The sequence below is a fragment of the Medicago sativa genome, chromosome 3 (genome assembly GCF_051527215.1).
Source record: "Medicago sativa cultivar Bolivia chromosome 3, Bolivia_mono, whole genome shotgun sequence".
NCBI lineage: Eukaryota > Viridiplantae > Streptophyta > Magnoliopsida > Fabales > Fabaceae > Medicago > Medicago sativa.
In genome coordinates, this window is record NC_140751.1 from 92,719,932 (window position 1) to 92,739,214 (window position 19,283).

General features: G+C 35.1%; 3 protein-coding genes and 1 long non-coding RNA gene across 4 annotated transcripts; all 4 read left to right on the forward strand.

Annotated features, from left to right (window-relative positions):
* The first annotated feature begins 2,621 nt into the window (after positions 1 to 2,621).
* LOC146942024 (uncharacterized) lies at positions 2,622 to 3,212 on the forward strand. Its single transcript, XM_085750002.1, has one exon. It carries the CDS (start codon positions 2,622 to 2,624, stop codon positions 3,210 to 3,212), a length of 591 nt encoding a protein of 196 aa, XP_085606128.1.
* Positions 3,213 to 7,283: 4,071 nt separating this feature from the next.
* Positions 7,284 to 9,732, forward strand: LOC146942025 (serpin-ZX-like). Its single transcript, XM_085755987.1, has 2 exons — positions 7,284 to 7,718; positions 8,635 to 9,732. The coding sequence occupies exons 1-2, from the start codon at positions 7,332 to 7,334 to the stop codon at positions 9,415 to 9,417; spliced, it is 1,170 nt and encodes a 389-aa protein (XP_085612113.1). The 5' UTR covers positions 7,284 to 7,331; the 3' UTR covers positions 9,418 to 9,732.
* A 3,660-nt stretch (positions 9,733 to 13,392) lies between these two features.
* On the forward strand, positions 13,393 to 15,168 carry LOC146942026 (uncharacterized). The gene is made up of 2 exons (XR_015032556.1): positions 13,393 to 13,873; positions 14,841 to 15,168. It is a non-coding gene; the product is annotated as an uncharacterized LOC146942026 (long non-coding RNA).
* A 697-nt stretch (positions 15,169 to 15,865) lies between these two features.
* LOC146942027 (serpin-ZX-like) lies at positions 15,866 to 17,616 on the forward strand. The gene is made up of 2 exons (XM_085755989.1): positions 15,866 to 16,247; positions 16,625 to 17,616. The coding sequence occupies exons 1-2, from the start codon at positions 16,218 to 16,220 to the stop codon at positions 17,408 to 17,410; spliced, it is 816 nt and encodes a 271-aa protein (XP_085612115.1). The 5' UTR covers positions 15,866 to 16,217; the 3' UTR covers positions 17,411 to 17,616.
* Positions 17,617 to 19,283: the final 1,667 nt, after the last annotated feature.

Genomic DNA, 19,283 nt, shown 5'->3' on the forward strand with positions numbered 1-19,283 from the left:
TTGACAGAAAAATTTATGTTGATCTGTTCTTTTTGACAATAATGAAGTGTTTGTGTTTTGAAGATAGAACAAATAATTAATCATGTTATTTGGATAACATTTTTCATCAAGTTGAACAATACCAAATTTTAGGTTATTATTAAATTTCTCACCACAAAAATTCTTCAATGGATAAACACCATTCAGCATATATAGATATGATTCTTGAGGTCTTAGGAACAAAAATTAATCGATGGTAATGGTGGGGCGGTGGGTGTATATTAATTATCACAACAAAAATAAAGAGATTGCACAATAAAGTTGAAGAAATTCCAGATTTTTTTTTTTGAAGAAGATGAAATAATTAATTTTCTCTCTCCTGAAGAAGATTCGGAGTTGGAGCAGCAGCCGTACGTTGCTGAGTGGTGAGTGTGGGTAAAAAATCTGGTGTTGAGTGTCTATGGTAAAAGCATGTTCTCTATTTTATCTAATGGTTAAAATTAGCTTTCCCATGGTGGGAAACAACTTCCCTTTCCCATACTAAATTCCACCTACATGAGAATATAATATCATGTTGTTCTTTTAAATTTTTGGCCCTCCAAAATATAGATTACTTCTGGTTTTCTAAGTGAAGTTCATTAGTACTAAAGCTATTGTATATTTCTTTTTCTTTTTTCAAAAATTATTTTGCACTCCATAGATGATGCTAATATATAAAAAGATGTTCTTTTACTCAAAAAAAATATATAAAAAGCTGTTCCTAATTCCTCTTATCACATCATTGTTCATTCAAAATTAATCTTTCGCTTAAGTTACAAAAACTTTTAAGGGTTAATTATGTTTCTAGTCCCTATAAAATAGCGACCTTGTAAGTTTAGTCTCTACTTAATTTTAATAGCATTTTTAGTCCCTATAAAAAATAATTTACTTATAATTTTAGTCCCTGCTAAAACAAAGTTTGATTAATTATCCTTAAACTCTTAAATTTTTGAACGATTTTTTTGAGACAAGATTAGAACACTATGAAAGGTTCGTTTACTAAAATTTAGAATTTTCTGACATGAAATGAATTAAATATGAATTTTTTAAAACGACAAAAGTTAAAGATAAAAAGTAATAAAATCTGGATGTAGAAATCAAATTTTGCGATAATTTTTTTGCGGACGAACTTTTAGTAATGTTCTAAACATGTCTGCAAAAAATTGTTCAAAAATTTAAGAGTTTAAGCATAAATTAAACAAATTTGAATTGAGTAGGGACTAATACTCAATGCAGAAAAACAAAATTAGGGACTAAAAATGCTATTAAAATTAAGTAGGGACTAAACTTACAAGGTCGCTATTTTATAGGGACTAGAAACATAATTAACCCAACTTTTAAACTCTACTTTATATTTATTTATATGATGTTTGTTAGTCTATTTTCTCAACTTTCTTTCATATTTTGTTTTATTCCTTGATGTGTATGTGAATCGCATTATCCTTTCAAATATTCAGGAAACAAGAAAGGTGACTTATAGGGGGTGAAACACGGTTCCTCATGTCATAATAGGCTCATGCTGTGTTTTTTATCATTGTTGATCGGAAATGGAATCCGCTAAAAGGCGCAAAACCAACGGTATGTAATTTTGATTCGTAGTTTTTAAATGACACGAAGGTAGCACAGTAGTTTTTATTACTATAAAAGTGGCAAGTTGTGTCGCAGTCCTTGATCAATGTTGTTCAATGTAGCTGACACTCCATCAACGCATAAAGACAATGGAACTTTACCGTTAGATAAAGTAGGCCTCAAACCAATTGGTCCTGGAAAATATAGTCTAAGGCATGTGGGAAATCAAGGTAGTGGTCTCAGAATTCAAAACATATGCTCAGAAGACGTTCCGCCTACAGTTTCCAATCAATACACTTACGATAATGAAGGTGCTCACATGTACTGAATTATTGTAGTCAAGTATAGACCTATAATGAAAAAATTTACAAAACCTTTAATGTCCTGTTTTTAAAAGATATTGTCTCCCTGTTTTGTTAAATTTTGTGAATTTCTCATTTTTTTCCTTTAGGGGATGACGTTGATATAAGCGATAGTGAAACACTATCGGATAAATCGGATGTGGATGAGATTGAACCCCCGCATGATTGGTTTAATTGCGCACAAAATAACGAGCAGTATGATGACCTTTTTTTTAGTCCCAAAACCGTCCGAAATTTCGTCCGAAAATGACCTTTTTTTAGTAGTGATCCTTAGTGAAGCTTCGCCGCAACCAAATTCAACACAATGGCAGCTCCTTTGGCGCCTTCGTGTCCCTCCAAGAGTATGTGCCTATCTTTGGCGTGCAGCCCACCACTGTCTACCTACAAGAGACAATCTATCCAAGCGTGGTATCCCTTGTTCAGAAACTTGTGTATCTTGTGATCTTCTGGCTGAATCTCATATGTACTTATTCTTTGTTTGTCATAAAGCAAAGGCTTGCTGGAACCTCCTTGGCATAGGCAACATTATTCAAGACTTACTCTATAGAGCCGATTCGTTTCAACAAATGCTTTTTGACTTGCTGCACAAACTTCATGATCATCAAAGACCATTAGCAGCTATGACCATTTGGAGTTTATGGAAGAGTCGCAACTTGCTACTTTGGGAAGACAATGACACTACTCCAACTCACACAGTCACTCGCGCCCAAGAAGTCCTTCATGAATGGAGTTGCGTCCATAAAGCCAAACATTCGGAGCACCACGTCGAACAGCCCCCCTGCCTGGGAAAGGCCTCCTCACGGCACAATCAAGTGCAATGTTGATGCAGCCCTCTTCAATGGTAATTCGGTAATGTGTTATGGTTTATGCTTCCGTGACTCTTCTGGAAACCTTCTCTTCGGTAAGTCAGATTTCAAACTTTTGTCGGCCACTGTTTTGGAAGCTGAAGCTATAGGTCTCTTGGAATCTCTCAAAATGGCCATCTCCAAAGACCTCCGCCATGTTGCATTCGAAACAGATAGTAAGCTCTTGGTTGATCTACTAGGAAACACCAATCTTCCTCTTAATGAAATTGATGATTTAGTTTCTGAATGCAAAACTCTCTTGTTAAGTAATCCCGACTATGTAGTGTCGTTTATTAGGAGGCAAGCAAATAGTGTGACTCATAGCATTGCTAGAGCTGCTCTATCGTATCCTAGCCCCCATGTCTTTTATGATGTTCCTACTACCTTGTATTCTCTATTTATGAATGAAATGCAGTAATTTTTCCTTTGCTAAAAAAAAAATAAAATTTAGATACCATTTTGGTTGCCAACTATTGTAATTGAATACCATTATTTATTAGTATTAATTTGTTTCAATCCTCTAATTTTTTATAAACTTTTTCATTTTGGAAAACTAAAATCCGAGTTATTAAAAAAATTCATTTTTTTTACGGAAAGCTAATAATTTCTGAAAAATAAAAATTTGACCTTCTGGACAAAAAAATTATTTTTAGCTTTATAAATATTTTGGACAACTCACATCTTAAGCTAAATTAAACTAGAGGTCCCTTAAGTTATTTAATTGTAACAAATTAGTCCTTTAAGTTTTTTTCCGTACCACTTGGGTCCTTTATGTTAATTGTAAAAAGTTGGTCCTTTAAGCTTTTTATGTACCAATTAGTTAAGTTATTTAGCCGTAACAATTTGGGGGTATTTTAGATCTTAAAATGTAAGTTATTTGGGGCTTAAAATCTACAATTAAATAACTTAAAGTATCTAAGTATTACGAAAAATACTTAAATGATTAACTTGTTACAATTAAATAACTTAAAGGACGCAAGCGATACGGAAAAATTTAAAAGATCAATTTGTTACAATTAAATAATTTAAATGACTTTTGGTGTAATTTAGCCCACATCTTAATATGAGTGTTGAACAAAACTCACGAAGATGAGAAATCTTAAGGTGATGACGGAATATTGGAATAAATGCTACGCGGAAGGAGTTTTTGGCTAAGATCTGAGATGGAGGCTGTAATCCATGTGAGGGAGGTACTTCCTTCACCTCAAATTAAGTGAGCCATTTGATTATTTTACAAATATTAAGAAAACTATATAAGTGAAGGAGAGAGATAAATAGTTTTAAAAGTCTTCGTCAGCTATTGGTGCATTCACCATTACCATAAATGCAAAGTGGAAGATATTGATTTGAGAGTAGTATTAATCAGAGCTATAATTGAAAAAAAAGTGGTTAATATTAGTGGCGTGGTATCCAAGAACGTCTCCAAAGAGTTCCGTTCCAAATGAAACTAGAAATCAAAGAGGCTTTGCGGTTGTTAGCGTTTCCGGAGACCACATTGTTGTCACCACCTCCAAGAAAGGTGGCAACCAAAGGAGCTCCCAAAACAATCAAAACTACACGTAGGATCCCATCTTCGTGGGAGACTATTGATTCACAACATCCGGAAAGTCAATCTTCACCATGGAAAAAATCTTCACAAACTAAAAGAAAAGGTGCTCGCATTGACATTTCTCTGAGTCCGGTTCCTAAGCCTAGCTTGGTTTCAACAAGTTATGATCCATCCAATCCCATGTATTACATGCCAAAATTCATGAGACCATACATTGAGAGAGTTGTGGATGTTATTGGTGACGGGTATTGTGGGTTTAGGGCTATAGCGGAAGCCTTGGATTTGACGCAAGAAAGTCATGTTTGAAGGTGAGAAAAACACAAGAAGGGGGGTTGAATTGTGTTTTTAAAAATTCTTCGTTTCTCCTAAAAACTGAACACACTGATCAGAAGCTAGGTGAGACAGCTTCTGAAGTGATAATCAGAATCTAAATGCAGCGGAATAAAACAGAGAGAGAGAAGAAGAACGACACAAAGCAATTATACTGGTTCCTTCCACAAACCGGAAGTAGTCCAGTCCCCCTTGCACTTCCAAGGAGATTTCACTATGAGTAATATCTGATTACAAATGCTCAAGCACACAAGCAAGAGACTTCCAATGCTCAAGCACACAAGCAAGAGACTTCCTTTGCTCAAGAACACAATCAAGAGACTTCCTGCTCAAGCACAACTGCAAGAGACTTCCTAACTAAACAAAATTACACAGAAAATTGTTTAAGGTTGAACACTTGATATACAATCAGAGGTGCTCACAATACAAATCAGATACAGACTCAATGGACTTAAGAATTTCTAAGATATGACTTTGAGACACAGAAATTCTAAGTGAATGCAGAACAATTTCAGCAGAGGTTTGGTACTTGTGAAAATCTTGTGAGTCTTTTTTTTCAGCGTTCTTGCATTACCAAAACTCTAGGTCTTCACTCCTTTATATAGAGGTGTGAAAGAGACGTTGTGAAATTGCCAGCACACCAAAGAGTCGTTGTTGAAGCTTGATCTTTCACCAATGATATTTTGCCTGATTTGGTTGTTGTCCTATGAAGAACCAATTTGAAATCCATTCCTTATCCAAAGGAACATATATGCAGGCGAGACCGTATTCTGGAGCTGTTTTCTTGTCTTGAAGCGTGGACACAAAACAGAGTAGTGGAGAACGTGGTTGTACAATTCGTACAAAGTACAATGTCAACGCTTTCGTCCAAATTGCAAGCACAAGCCTTCAAACACCTTTGAAATGACCGTTGCAAAATTCCACTAATCCTTTGTTTGTGTTTTCGAATCCAATAGACAGCTTTTGCATTGATAATTCTTCAATTCTTGAATCTTTTGTAAATCCAGTTGAGATTCAGCTTCTGGTGAAATATCTTCTGATGAGGCAGCTTCTGATGATGCAGCTTCTGATGATATGACTTCTGCAGCTTCTGATGATGTGGCTTCTGGACCTCTTGTCTTCAGAAGCACTATTCTTCAGGAGCAGCTTTACTTCAGGAGCGCTATTTCTTCAGGAGCAGCTTGACTTCAGGAGCGCTTTGCCTTCAGAATCATCTAAGCTTAATTTTCTTTTGCTCTTTATTTGCTCATTCAGAACCAATGATGATGTAACTTTATAATTATGGTCCTGTACACTTGAACAAATATTAGCTAGTCCAATTTACAATTTTTAATACCTTGTTATCATCAAAACTCTTTAAGGTTCATTGTTAAACACATTTTGTTCCAACAATGTTATGGTGCGGAGAGCACTTATTCAAGAGTTGAAAGAGCATAGAAGCAAATACATTGAGGTATATGCGAGCGAGGACCGTTACAACTACATCTTGGATGGATTGTATCCTCCCAAAAATCCTAGTAGCTTTGCACCTCCCGACACATTTCCTGGGAAAAATTAGTGCAGACTGCACTGGTTCTGTAACTGGTGTGAGCGGTAGTTAACTGCCGCTGGAAGCCAGCGGTTGTTAACTGCCGGCGTATTAACCAGCGGTAGTTAACTACCGCTGGGGGTATTTTGGTCATTTACTTGTGTCAATTGGAAGTATTCTTTGTCAGAAAAGCAATTTTCTAAAATATGGGCTTTCCTTCTTTATTGACAAGCTTGAATGTTTTTCCTTAGACTGTTTTTTTTCTTCCACTCTATGAGCTTCTCATGCATCCTATGCAGTTCGGATTTTAGAATCTGAACTGCATAAAAACCCCATAAAACCTCTAAAAAACGTTGAAATATTTCACATATAAGAATTTGAATTGAGCGTGCGAAAAGTTCGTAAGATGAAAAAAATAACGACCTTCTCATTAACCCCTAATATCTCTGTCATCGTGAGCTTAGCTCAGTTGGTATGGACAATGCATAAAAATATGCAAGATCCGGGGTTCAAACCCCAACAAAAAAAAAACCCTAATATCTTTAAGCCCCTTAAATAGAGATTTGATAATTATTTACTTTTTTGAAAAACATAGATACCATAGATAACTATCATATGTATATCTTTCCTAAAAAAAACTATCATATGTATATGGGTCATGTTAACTTGTGCCCTTAGGGCACATGTTAAGCAACCTAAATAGAACAATGTTGCATTGAAAAACACAATATAACAACTTTTAAAAAGTTGAATGTACGCCTTTTGATATATGTATTTCTATAATGAGTATCTTAACATGTGCTTTGGGGCACAAGTTAACATTAACCTATGTATATTTATAGGACCTTGGATATATTGGAGAGCCAAACGAGAAAAGTTTTTGGAGGTGGTTTTGAAAGCCTAGAAAATGAGCAGTATCTAATTCCAAACTTAATCCGTAAGCAAAATAACAAAGTAACAACAGGTCAACACGTCAATACCGACATGGTTGCGACACATACACCACGGCATCGCATAGTAAGAAACAACCGGTAGCACTATTTAATAACCAACTTCAACTTCAAAGTAGATAGATATCACTCAAAACTCAAAACCGTTTTTACTCAATTTTAAAATCGAAACAAGAAAGAATGGATCTTCGTGAATCAATAGCCAACCAAACCAACGTATCACTCAGCGTCGCAAAACATCTCTTCTCCAAAGAATCAGACAACAACATCGTGTTTTCGCCACTCTCACTCCAAGTTGTGTTAAGCATAATCGCTTCTGGTTCTGAGGGTCCCACGCAACAGGAACTTTTCAACTTCCTCCAATCCAAATCCACCGATCATCTCAACTACTTCGCTTCTCAGCTCGTTTCCGTCATCCTCTCCGACGCTGCTCCCGCCGGCGGTCCTCTCCTCTCTTTCGTCGACGGCGTGTGGGTTGATCAAACCCTTTCTCTTCAACCTTCCTTCCAACAAATCGTCGCCACTGATTTTAAAGCAGCTTTGTCTTCCGTTGATTTCCAGAACAAGGTATGTTTCTATGAAATGACATCAAAATATGTTTAGTTAATAATTAATTTTGTTTTTTCAATTAAGATAACATGTGTAGATTTGAGAGTAAAAATGATAAGCTTTTAAGATTTAGGGTCTATCTCGGTAAACAACTTATTTGTAGCTTATTGCACAAATGCTTATCATGATCAGCTCAAACCAAACACGTAAGCTATAAATAACTTGAATTAGCTTATCGAAAAACACTATGAGCTAGTAACAATAAGTTATAAGCCCATGAGAAAATGATAGTTATCGAATGAGTCCTTTTCATTCATATAAGCTTATAAGCTAAGCTGGCTTACTGTGCTTGACAAACAGACCATTAGAATGTTTTTCTATCTTAATGAAAGCTGTGGTATATATTTGGAGGTATGAGAATTGCTTTGAATTCTATTAGTACAACTTCATGACTCTAAATTGATCATAAGCAATTTCATCCATGTGACAAACCTTTATGTTATTCAAATAAATCAGCCTATACCTGTTTGTCTTTCCTTCGTAAATGTATATCAAGCAAAAAGGAGTGTAAACAATATGTCAAGCAAGTTCTGCAATTCCCTGCTACAATGGCTCTTCACAGTTTGAATTGAAAGCCACTTAAATTTTTGTAGTACTAAAGAGGGAGCAACTTACATGATCTTTTAGCATACAACTCTCTGACTAAAATGATTTATTTTAGAACAGCTATTATATCAAATTCTATGAAAACGTTTGATCAACACAACTTCACTGAGTTTACTCCTTTGCTGTTTTCTAGTATCCAACTAATTTAGCTTGTAATGCATGAAAAATACACCAACAAAATGTTCAATTCTTCTATTGCAATACTTGTGAAAATTACTCAACTTATTTATATGCATAATTGATTTTTTAAATTTGATATGGTTTAAAGGCTGTTGAAGTGACCAATGAAGTGAATTCATGGGCTGACAAAGAGACAAATGGCCTTATTAAAGAACTTCTTCCTCTTGGGTCGGTCAACAACGCAACCCGGCTCATCTTTGCCAATGCACTATACTTCAAAGGAGCGTGGAATGATAAGTTTGATGCTTCAAAAACGAAAGACTACGAGTTTCACCTTTTGAATGGTAGCCCAGTCAAGGTTCCTTTCATGACCAGCAAAAAGAAGCAGTTTATTAGAGCTTTTGATGGTTTTAAAGTTCTTGGTCTTCCTTATAAGCAAGGCGAAGATAAGCGTCAATTCACAATGTACTTTTTTCTTCCAAATGCAAAAGATGGGTTGGCAGCATTGGTTGAAAAGGTGGCTTCTGAATCTGAGCTACTGCAACACAAGCTTCCTCTTGAAAAAGTGGAAGTAGGTGACTTTAGGATTCCGAAGTTCAATATTTCATTTGGACTTGAAACTTCTGATATGCTAAAGGAGCTAGGTGTGGTTTTACCTTTCTCTGGTGGAGGTCTCACAAAAATGGTGAACTCTTCAGTGAGTCAAAACCTTTGTGTTTCCAATATATTTCACAAGTCTTTCATTGAAGTGAATGAAGAAGGCACTGAAGCTGCTGCGGCAACTGCTGCATCTATATTGTTAAGGAGCGCCATGAGTATTCCACCTCGACTAGACTTTGTAGCTGACCACCCTTTCTTGTTTATGATTAGAGAAGATTTGACTGGAACAATCATCTTTGTTGGACAGGTGCTCAATCCTCTTGTTGGGTGATCTTAGGGAACCACACTATATTGGCCCACCCATTGATAAATAGTAAACTTATTTTCTAATAGATCAAATGTGTTTATGATGAAGACAGTACTATACTTGGATATGATGTATGTGTGAGTTACATGTATTAAGGGATGACTTTAGATGAGTTTATTTATAGTACTGTTTTTGATGTTTGCAAGAGTATAGAAATAAGTATGATATTTTCTAACATATAATTACTTCTGTGTTTGTACGCGTATATAAATAGGTTATGACATTTTCAGCTTATTTTTCCTAATACCACAATGTTAATAAAATGGTAATGTTAAGAGACGATGAACCTACTTTTCCATATGGAAATATGTTTAGAAGTTTCTTTTTGAAGAGTTCATATTGTGTATTGACAGACTTCAATTTCTTTAACAACAAATGATGTCTAACGCTCGCTAAGTTTTTTTTTTTTTTTTTTGAGGGAATAACATCTAAAAATAATATGAAGGATAGAGATTCAGTAGGATAATAGTGGTAACATTAAAACAGGTTGATTACTTCAAAAAAAAAAATGAAAACAGGTTGATGACAGTGGACACTAATATTTATCAAAACAGGTTGATTACTACATTTACATTTTTTCTTTAGTAATATATCAAAAATGTTACTTCTTCCAGCCTTTATTACAAGATACTCATTACTAGTGGCGTATCTGAGGTTCGAACCCCGACCGTTGCATGTGTTATGCAATGTCCCTTTCAACTAAGACATGGTTTATTTTCGTTACTAAAGAAACATTACGAAGGCATTTATTAACTATGTTACACTCTATTTATGTAGCTTCATTCAACTATCTCGACTAAGTTTTGGTTGTACAATATTTCATTGCTATTACTTTTGGAGTGAGAACCTTCATGTCTTCCATATTTGTTAAGTTTTGGTGAAATTTTTTCTGGATCTAGATTTTGTTTATATTTATACAATGACATTCATGAAACTTTTAAGATCATGGCACTTCAAAGCCCCTGTGCCTTCCAAATGATTATGATTCTGACCAAATGATTGAGATTTGTTACTTCATTACTGGACTGAGTCAATCTTTGAGGGTGTGGAGCAAAACATTTCATATAGAATGTTTAGAACACATGAAGTAAGGTTGGTTTCGGTAGTTGTAAGTGCTTAGTGTTTCGGAATGTACTGTTATCCTTATGTTTAGATTATGTTTTCCTCTCCTTATGAAGCTGTACTGTATTTTTATGTGAAGATGCACCGGGCAAGTTATGTTGGTTTTTTGGATGAAATTCAGTTGATAGTTTTCCTCACTATAGATTTTGAAGATAAAGCCCAATAAGAAAGATATAGATTTTGTGCTGCTACTGATTTCAAGCTCATAGACTATGGTCTTCACCAGAGATTAGATGAAGATGGTAGTTTCAAATCTGGAAGATCTTAGTCCATTGTTACGGTTTTTTCTAATTTTTGAAATGAGTCAGGTGCACAGTTTAGTTTTGTTTGATATTCTTTTACCCTTGAGGAGATTTTCTGATGGTGGATTGGTGCTTTCCTATAGTCCATGAGCTGCAGAATTATGTTTTGCATGCATGTTGAAGTGCTATATGACAGGTCCAGAGCTTTTTGGATTTAATAGCTAGTTCTATAAATCTATATAAATTTTAATGGATTTAAAATTTAAATCACAGTGCGAGCGAAAATGAATGCCTTTGATTCTAATAGATTTGTGAGCGAAAATTAACGTCTTTAATTCTAACAGATTTTTTTGCATATATGTTTCGGATTCTAGATTTGCTCCACCACTTGTTTACGTTGTTCGTGGAGTCTCAAGGGATCTTATAGTGGGAGCCATGCTCTTAGGAAGCATCTTCCACAACACAACCTGATCTCTTTATTTAGCTAGTATTTACTTCAAAATTCTTTGCTGATCTCTTTCAAGCAGCTCTTGGAATTCTAGGCAATCACTACCACTACATTTTGTTTTACTTTTCATTAATTTTGAAAGTGAAAAAAATAAAAAGTCCTCATGTTAAATGATTATGTTGCAGACTAGGATTTATTATTGATTTTCTATTTAAGGCAATCCTTGTTGGGTTTATGGCTGGATCTTCTATAATTGTCCCCCTTCAACAGATTAAGAGCCTGCTTGGAATCACACATTTTACTAAAGAGATGACCCTCATTCCTGTCTCGTGTTCTGTTTTTCACAATGCTGACGAGGTTTGCAACTTCATCCTATAACTACTGTCTTGAACTGTTATTCGCGCTTCATCCTATAACGAAGGATTTTAGTTATACAGAATGTATTGAACCTATTTGACTGTCTACAAAAAACTATGAACAATCTCTTATATACCAAACCATAAGACTACCGTTCATTCATAAGAGTAAGAAGCGAAAAGGTTGGAGTTGGAAAAGAAACTCAGAAAAAGTCATGTTGATCAAAGGGAAAATAGAAATAGTTCCTGATTACGGGATTACTAACGACAACACTGAAATGAAATAATGAATAAAGATTTTAGTTTCTCTTCTCACCTTATGAACAATAATAACTTAATTTTTTTATATGCATCTTTTATGAGATTTTCTATTTGTTTTGGTATTTATGTATATCTTAGTAATGCTTTGTCTTTAGCCTTTTGTGTATCTTTAGCAATATCATCTTCAAAAGTTTTTTTATTAGTCATTAGCTCTCTTCTCTCAGAAATTCTACTTTCTGCTTATTTCATTATTACCACAAATGGATTGATTCCATATTTACTTTTCATTGATTTGTGTACTAAGGTTATCTAACTGTGTCAATGCTAAATCAATATAGGTTATGATTACACAATTTTCTGTTGTTCCTGCATTACTAGCTTGCATAAGCAATGATGCTCATTACTGCTGCAATGGAATTAAACTCATGACTGCACGGATGTAGTTTTTGACAGTTCACTATAGATTTACTACAATTACAAAAATAAACAAATGAAAGGAAATTGAGAGCTTTCCCTCTCCCAAACCAATTGGTTCATTTCATATACTTAAGAAATTCCACACTTAAATAAATAAACAGAGTAACAGACTACTATTTTGAGTTGCACATTTTCTGTCTCACCAGGCCCAATTGTATTAATGGGATTTCTACTAGAATAGGTCCTCGCAATAAGAGGTCTATTGCTAACAGTATTCTTCATGTTTGATCCATAATTTATGGTAACTTGGGTTTTCTAATTTGGTAGTTTAAAACAGATTCTATTTATGCTTGTAACTATCAAAGTGATTACTCACATTCAAGTAAGGTAGGTAAACTGTAATTATATTTATATATTGTTGTTTTTATTTTAGGGTTAATTTCAAACAAGCTGTAATGATATGTTGTAACATCCCACAAGTCAGCTATGGGAGTTTTAAGAGTTGGACGTGCCAGTGGAAAAATATTCATGGAATTCATTACAACGGGGAATGTTTAATGGTGCAGTGTCAGTAGTTTACACGCGGGTTCAGTTATTAGTGTCAGGTTAAGAACATTTAAGACCAAGGGCAAAATGGTAATTGCATGTAAGGAGTATATAAGTGTGTTTTTGTCTCAAAACACTTCATTCTGGTTGGTTGGAACATCCTCTCTCTAGACTACACATATCAGAATTGTGCTCTCCTTCCCTCTCTAGAATTCGACCTCCCTCTTCCTTCACCCTAACCCACCACAAATCATCATCTAACCCTCTAAATCAACATGCAAGCTAAATTGTGGAATCCTCTTGATGGATTAGTTACTAGATAAGCTTAAATTCTCCCTTTCCATCTATGAATCTGAAGTTCAACACCATTTAAGGAATATTCAAGCTAGTGAGTTTCACATGTGGAAAGTAGAAGAAGTGGTGTTAAGTTTGGATGTTAGAAGCAATGTTGAGCAAGAGATTCAAGAAGCTAGGGTTTGGTTTGTGTGAAGTGGAAGTTGAGGCTTGGAACTTGTTCAATTGCAGAGATCATAGGTGAGTTCTTAGATAGAACCCACCATTGGGATTATGTGGTTATTCATGAAAGAAAATATGAGATTCTAGGTTATGAATTTCCCCCTTTCTCCATGCCATGCTAGTTAATCTTGTTAATACTTGCAATCTTAAGTGTTTTTCAGTATTTCTATGATTCTTAGGCTTGAATTATGCATTGGGTCATTTGATTTGGAGGTTTTTGGACAAAACTGCTGTTTTTCACGTTCTATACTGTCACAGCTCGTCGGGCACGCCAAATCTCGCCAGGGCGGGAAATTTGAAACAGAAAGCAATGATTTCGAGCTGGGAGCTTGCCAGGGCGAACAGTATCCCGCTAGGGCGATATGGACACCATAGAAATGTGCGTTTGACTCGTTCTGGGAAAGCAATGGCCGTTTTTTGTTCAGTTTTTCAATGGTTTCTTATAAATGCAAATCCCTCCAAGCAATATCCCCTTGTTAATGTTTCAAGCCATTTTATAAAAGCATTAAGGGGTAAGTATTATATTAGAATTGGCGAAGCATGGCACACGAGAGTATTTATAATACGAATCATGCCGGGTAGTAAGCTGAGCTCTAAGTATTGGGGATAAACCATAGAGCCTCGACGTAGATAGTCGAGAACAAGTATGTTATTAAGCAAGCTAAGTATGTTAGATCACCTATGAATAAGAATGAACATGTATTAAGTTAACGCTATATGGATAGGTTATGGATCCGTGGCAATTATTCAAGTATGTATAAGTTATAAGTTTTCACGTATGTATAAGCTAAGTAATATGAACATGTCGTGTCTCTTGCGATCCACGCCAGGGGGATTTCAAGAGGTTCACGTTAGGGGGACGAGACATGCTTCGTAAGGTAGGCCCGCACGACATTAAGAGGAGTCTGATGTTAGACTTAGATAGGAATTTCACCGGTTATGTCATGGGATTAATTTTCGGGGTTACTCCACTCGGAATTAATCCGTAAAACGAACCAAGATAATGTTGTTTGTTACACGCTAACTTCTAACATAATGAATGACCTTGAACATGATATGATACGAATACGTTATGCTAGGAAGTATGTATATGATTATATATCAAGACAAGATTATGACGATGCACTGTCGACGATCTTAGTACCTCCCCGATCGTCCAGTTCAGGATCATGTTATGAATGGTTTATGGTTAGGTCTTGATGCGTTTATCGTATCTTGACGTAGCGGTCTTAGGTTCCCTTGACCACCATGACATGTAGAATATAAGACAAGACTTGCAGCTTCTGATACGTAGAACCTTATGACGACCCTAATATGCACGTCCGTCTAGGTACACATGTTCCACACACGTATAATCAACCAAATGGTTGTATTGTAGACACGTGGTGACCCTAGGCTTTCTCCGAGGTTACCTACAACCTAGGATTAGGTAGAACTCACCGAGACATTATGTCTCATCCCAATCCTTATTTGTTTCAGATCAGCAGGTGTTGGTTTAGCAGGATGTAGCAGACATGTGGCCGAGTGGATAATCAGCAAGTGCTCGTTCGTAGAAGTTGCAAGCAATTTATATGGATTTAAGTGTATACGACTATGTATTGGATAGACAGTGATGTATTATTAGATGTACGAATGTGAATTGTTGTATATATTATTCATTCGAAGTAATTTATGTTGTAAATTTTAATGTATCCAGTACTAAGATAATACACATGTTAAATTTTCTAGACACGTTTAGTGTGGGCGTTACATATGCTGTTATATTTATATATTTATATATACAGATTAATTGGATATGTAGTGATCAAAAGCTTTTGTGACAAAACTAGTTTTTAGATTGTTCTGAACTTCTGTTATGCCCATTACAGCCTTTGTCTTAGCTCCTCACAATTTCGAGCTTTCATTTTAGTTATAATTCTGGTTCCTCTCCTGGTGATATTTAATTGATTAATTTGGACTTGTTTCACTTATAACCATGTAAGGCAAAATGAACATATTATATGACATCGTGTTTTGTCATCTTTGAAGCTAGTACACATTATTTTGGCCTTTTGCCTACAATGTTCGTGTTAGAGCTACTGCAATATTATAATACATTACTATAAATAGAACATTTATTTTTGTGAGGAATGATATTTGTATAATTATTTTTTCGATAATTTTTGGGACAAACTAGATTATTGTTATGCTTGACAAACTAGATTATTGTTCTAATATGAATAATCTCATGTTTATTGATAAACTCTTGCTAAAGATAGTAAAGTATTTTGACCATTTCTTCCCGTTAACAAAAAGACCCTTTACTTATTCAACCCTATATACGGGGCTTTGCTTAAACTTGAATTTTTTGAACCTAGAATCAACTTCCAAATTTAATCTGTAAGCATTTGAGAGAAATGGTCAAAGTCAGCCAACATCGACACGCTACAGCAGCGTTGACTATTGAACTACTAGTATATACTAACTTCAAGGTAGTTAGTACTCATGTATGTAGAACAAAAAAAACGAAGGTAGATTATACTCAAAACAAAAGCCTGCATTTTTTTGTGTGTCAGAAGAGTAGTGTTTGAAAGTCTTGTTAAGTTAAAAAACCCGAAACATTAATAAAGAATGGACCTCCGTCTCCGTGAATCAATAACAAACCAAACGAACTTTTCACTCTCTTCTCAAAAGAATCAGACAAGAACGTCGTGTTTTCGCCCTTGTCACTCCAAATTGTGCTTAGCATAATTGCTGCCGGCGCTGAGGGTCCCACACAGCAACAACTTCTCGACTTCCTCCAATCCAAATCCTCCTATCATCTCAACTACTTTGTCTCTCAACTCCTTTCCTTTGTGCTTTCCGACGCTGCTCCCAATGGTGGACCTCACCTCTCTTTTGTCAATGGTGTGTGGGTTGATCAATCACTTTCTCTTCAACCTTCTTTCAAACAAACTGTGGCTACTGATTTCAAAGCCAATATGACAGTGTAAATGTTTTGCCAATATTTTTAAAGTTGTATATATTTAATTTGGTGTCATGAATGCTTTGTGTTCTGATCATACAAACTTCTTTGTAAACAATCAGTCTTATGCTAATTAGATGAATGGTCTGTTTTGCAATTCAGTCTCACCGATCTTTTGTAAGGTGTTAATTCATCTGTGATGTACCAAACCAATTTAGCAACAGAATATATGACAAAAAACATCATGAAAAAGTTTAATTCTACAATTGAAAATCGATCTTTTTTGCACTATTAATTTATATTTGATGTTGTTTAAAAGGCTTTTGAAGCTAGAAAAGAAGTGAATTTATGGGCTGAAAAAGAGACAAATGGTCTTATTAAAGAAATTCTTCCTCAAGGGTCAATCCACAACTTAACCAGACTCATCTTTGCTAATGCACTGTACTTTAAAGGACTATGGTATGAGAAGTTTGATGCTTCCAAAACGAAAGACTATGTTTTTCACCTTCTCAATGGCAGCTCACTCAAGGTTCCCTTTATGACCAGCAAGAAGAAGCAGTTTATTAGAGCTTTTGATGGTTTTAAAGTTCTTGGTCTTCCGTATAAGCAAGGCAAAGATGAGCGTCAATTCACTATGTACTTTTTTCTTCCAAATGCAAAAGATGGGTTGGCAGCTTTGGTTGAAAAGGTGGCTTCTGAATCTGAATTACTACAACACAAGCTTCCTCTTGATAAAGTGGAAGTAGGTGACTTTAGGATTCCGAAGTTCAATATTTCATTTGGACTTGAAACTTCTGATATGCTAAAGGAGCTAGGTGTGGTTTTACCATTCTTTGGTGGTGGGCTGACAAAAATGGTGGACTCTTCTGTGAGTCACGAACTTTTTGTTTCCAATATATTCCACAAATCTTTCATTGAAGTAAATGAAGAAGGCACTGAAGCTGCTGCGGTAAGTGCTGTAACTATAGAACTACAATGTGCACCTATGCGTGGTCCAACTCGAATGGATTTTGTGGCTGACCATCCATTCTTATATCTAATTAGAGATGATTTGACCGGAACAATCATCTTTGTTGGACAGGTGCTTAATCCTCTTGATGGGTGATTTTAGCAACACACAATGAATTGGATTGTCAATAAATAAATAGGGAACATGTTTTCTGATTGAAATGTATTATTTATGATAAGAATAGTACTAAATTGTGATGTACATGATCCATGTGTGAGTGACATGTAGAGGAGTTTATTTGAATATATTTATAACCAAGTACTTTTTAAATGTTCGCAAGAGTATAAGAATAGTTTGTGATATTTTCAACTTAATGTTATCTATCTGCATACACCCTACCTTACTTTGACATCAGGGTGTCATTGTAGGTACATTGTTATGATACCAATAGAGTATATGCTAACTCATCATAGCGGGTCAGCAAATTAATTAGAGAAAATGGTCATGTGTAATCTGATCCAATAGTTGAGAGAATAAAGTGAACAGAAAATATGCCAAAAGATTGTTATAAAGAAGAAGGATCAATTAAGAGAGGGGCATAAAAATGATGATTGGAATTGGTTCTACCCTCTCTCTAATTCCTTCCTCTATCTGGCATTTTTGCTCTATCACTTCAATGCATTTTCTTTAAATTGCTTAGTGCCAAGTTTTCCGTCTGCCATCTATTTTTTCCTTGATTGTAATCACATCTCCTAGGTGTACTATGTTACTGTACTTGATTGTTTGACAGTAATATTGAAAACCGATTGTGTCCTTTTAGCGGAGATCAAGGTAGTGTTGTGGACTGGATCAATGTAAACATATATTTCTTATGATCGACAAAGTGTCCCACCAATGTCACCGCCACTGAAACCACCAGATTGAACCTTTCGTGCAGTGTCGAATCCTCCATTGCCATCCAAGCCACCAAATCTGATGAGCTACTTAGTTGCTGCCAAGTTTGCCGCTAACAATAAGTATTGGTATACGGAGTATGGGGTGGGAAAACATGGTGAAGAAACACAGGCTCAGACCAATTGCTTGCACTAGAACCAAATTGTGTTGAAGATGAATCAGATCGATCTCACTCTCCATCTGAAATTTCACAACATGTGATGGTATTACTATATAGCAAAACAAGTGTTAAAGCTATTAGTTTTAAAGATTCAACTTGTTGTAAGCATTACGTACTGCTTATGAATTTTACAAATGGAATGATATAGGTTAGTTCAATTTTGTGGCTATGGCAACAAGTCAATTTTTGAAGGTTGTGTGGAAATGGTTGGTTTATCAATCCCTTCTGCACGCAGTATGTCCATGGCGTACAACAAGTAGTACTTTGTCTTTTGGGGACCAAATTACATGGAGGAGGTGTGAATGTAATCCTGGTTCCTCATAATTTCTTCTCTTATTTAGTAGCTCCTCATAATTTCGAGTTTTCATTTTAGCTATAATCCTGTTTCACTTATAACTACGTAAGGCAAAATGAGCATATTATATGACATTGTGTTTTGTCATCTTTGAAGCTAGTACACATTATTTTGGCCTTTTGCCTACAACGTTTGTGTTAGAGCTACTACCATGTTATAACACATCTATACTTTATAGAAAATATATAACCCCTTTCGGGTTTTTTTTGGCTGACTTTTTCTCTTTTTAAAATTGCCCTCAAATTTTAATACAAATAACACGTATAACAAATAGATAAGAATAAATTTAAATATTAAAATAAAAGTGTAACAAATACGATATGATTTTTTTTTTCCTTTAACATTTAAAAAGTGTAACAAACTAGATGAGTATATTTATACCTTTAAATAATTTTTTTCTATAATAAAGTTTGTTGCTGGTGTCATTCAAAAATTTAAGAATTTAGATTATATATTTTTGTTATATTGTTGGTGTCATTGAAATAGATAATCATTGTTAGTTTATTTTGTTATAACTTTAATCAAAATAAATTTTTTATAAAAAAACACTGTTCATAATT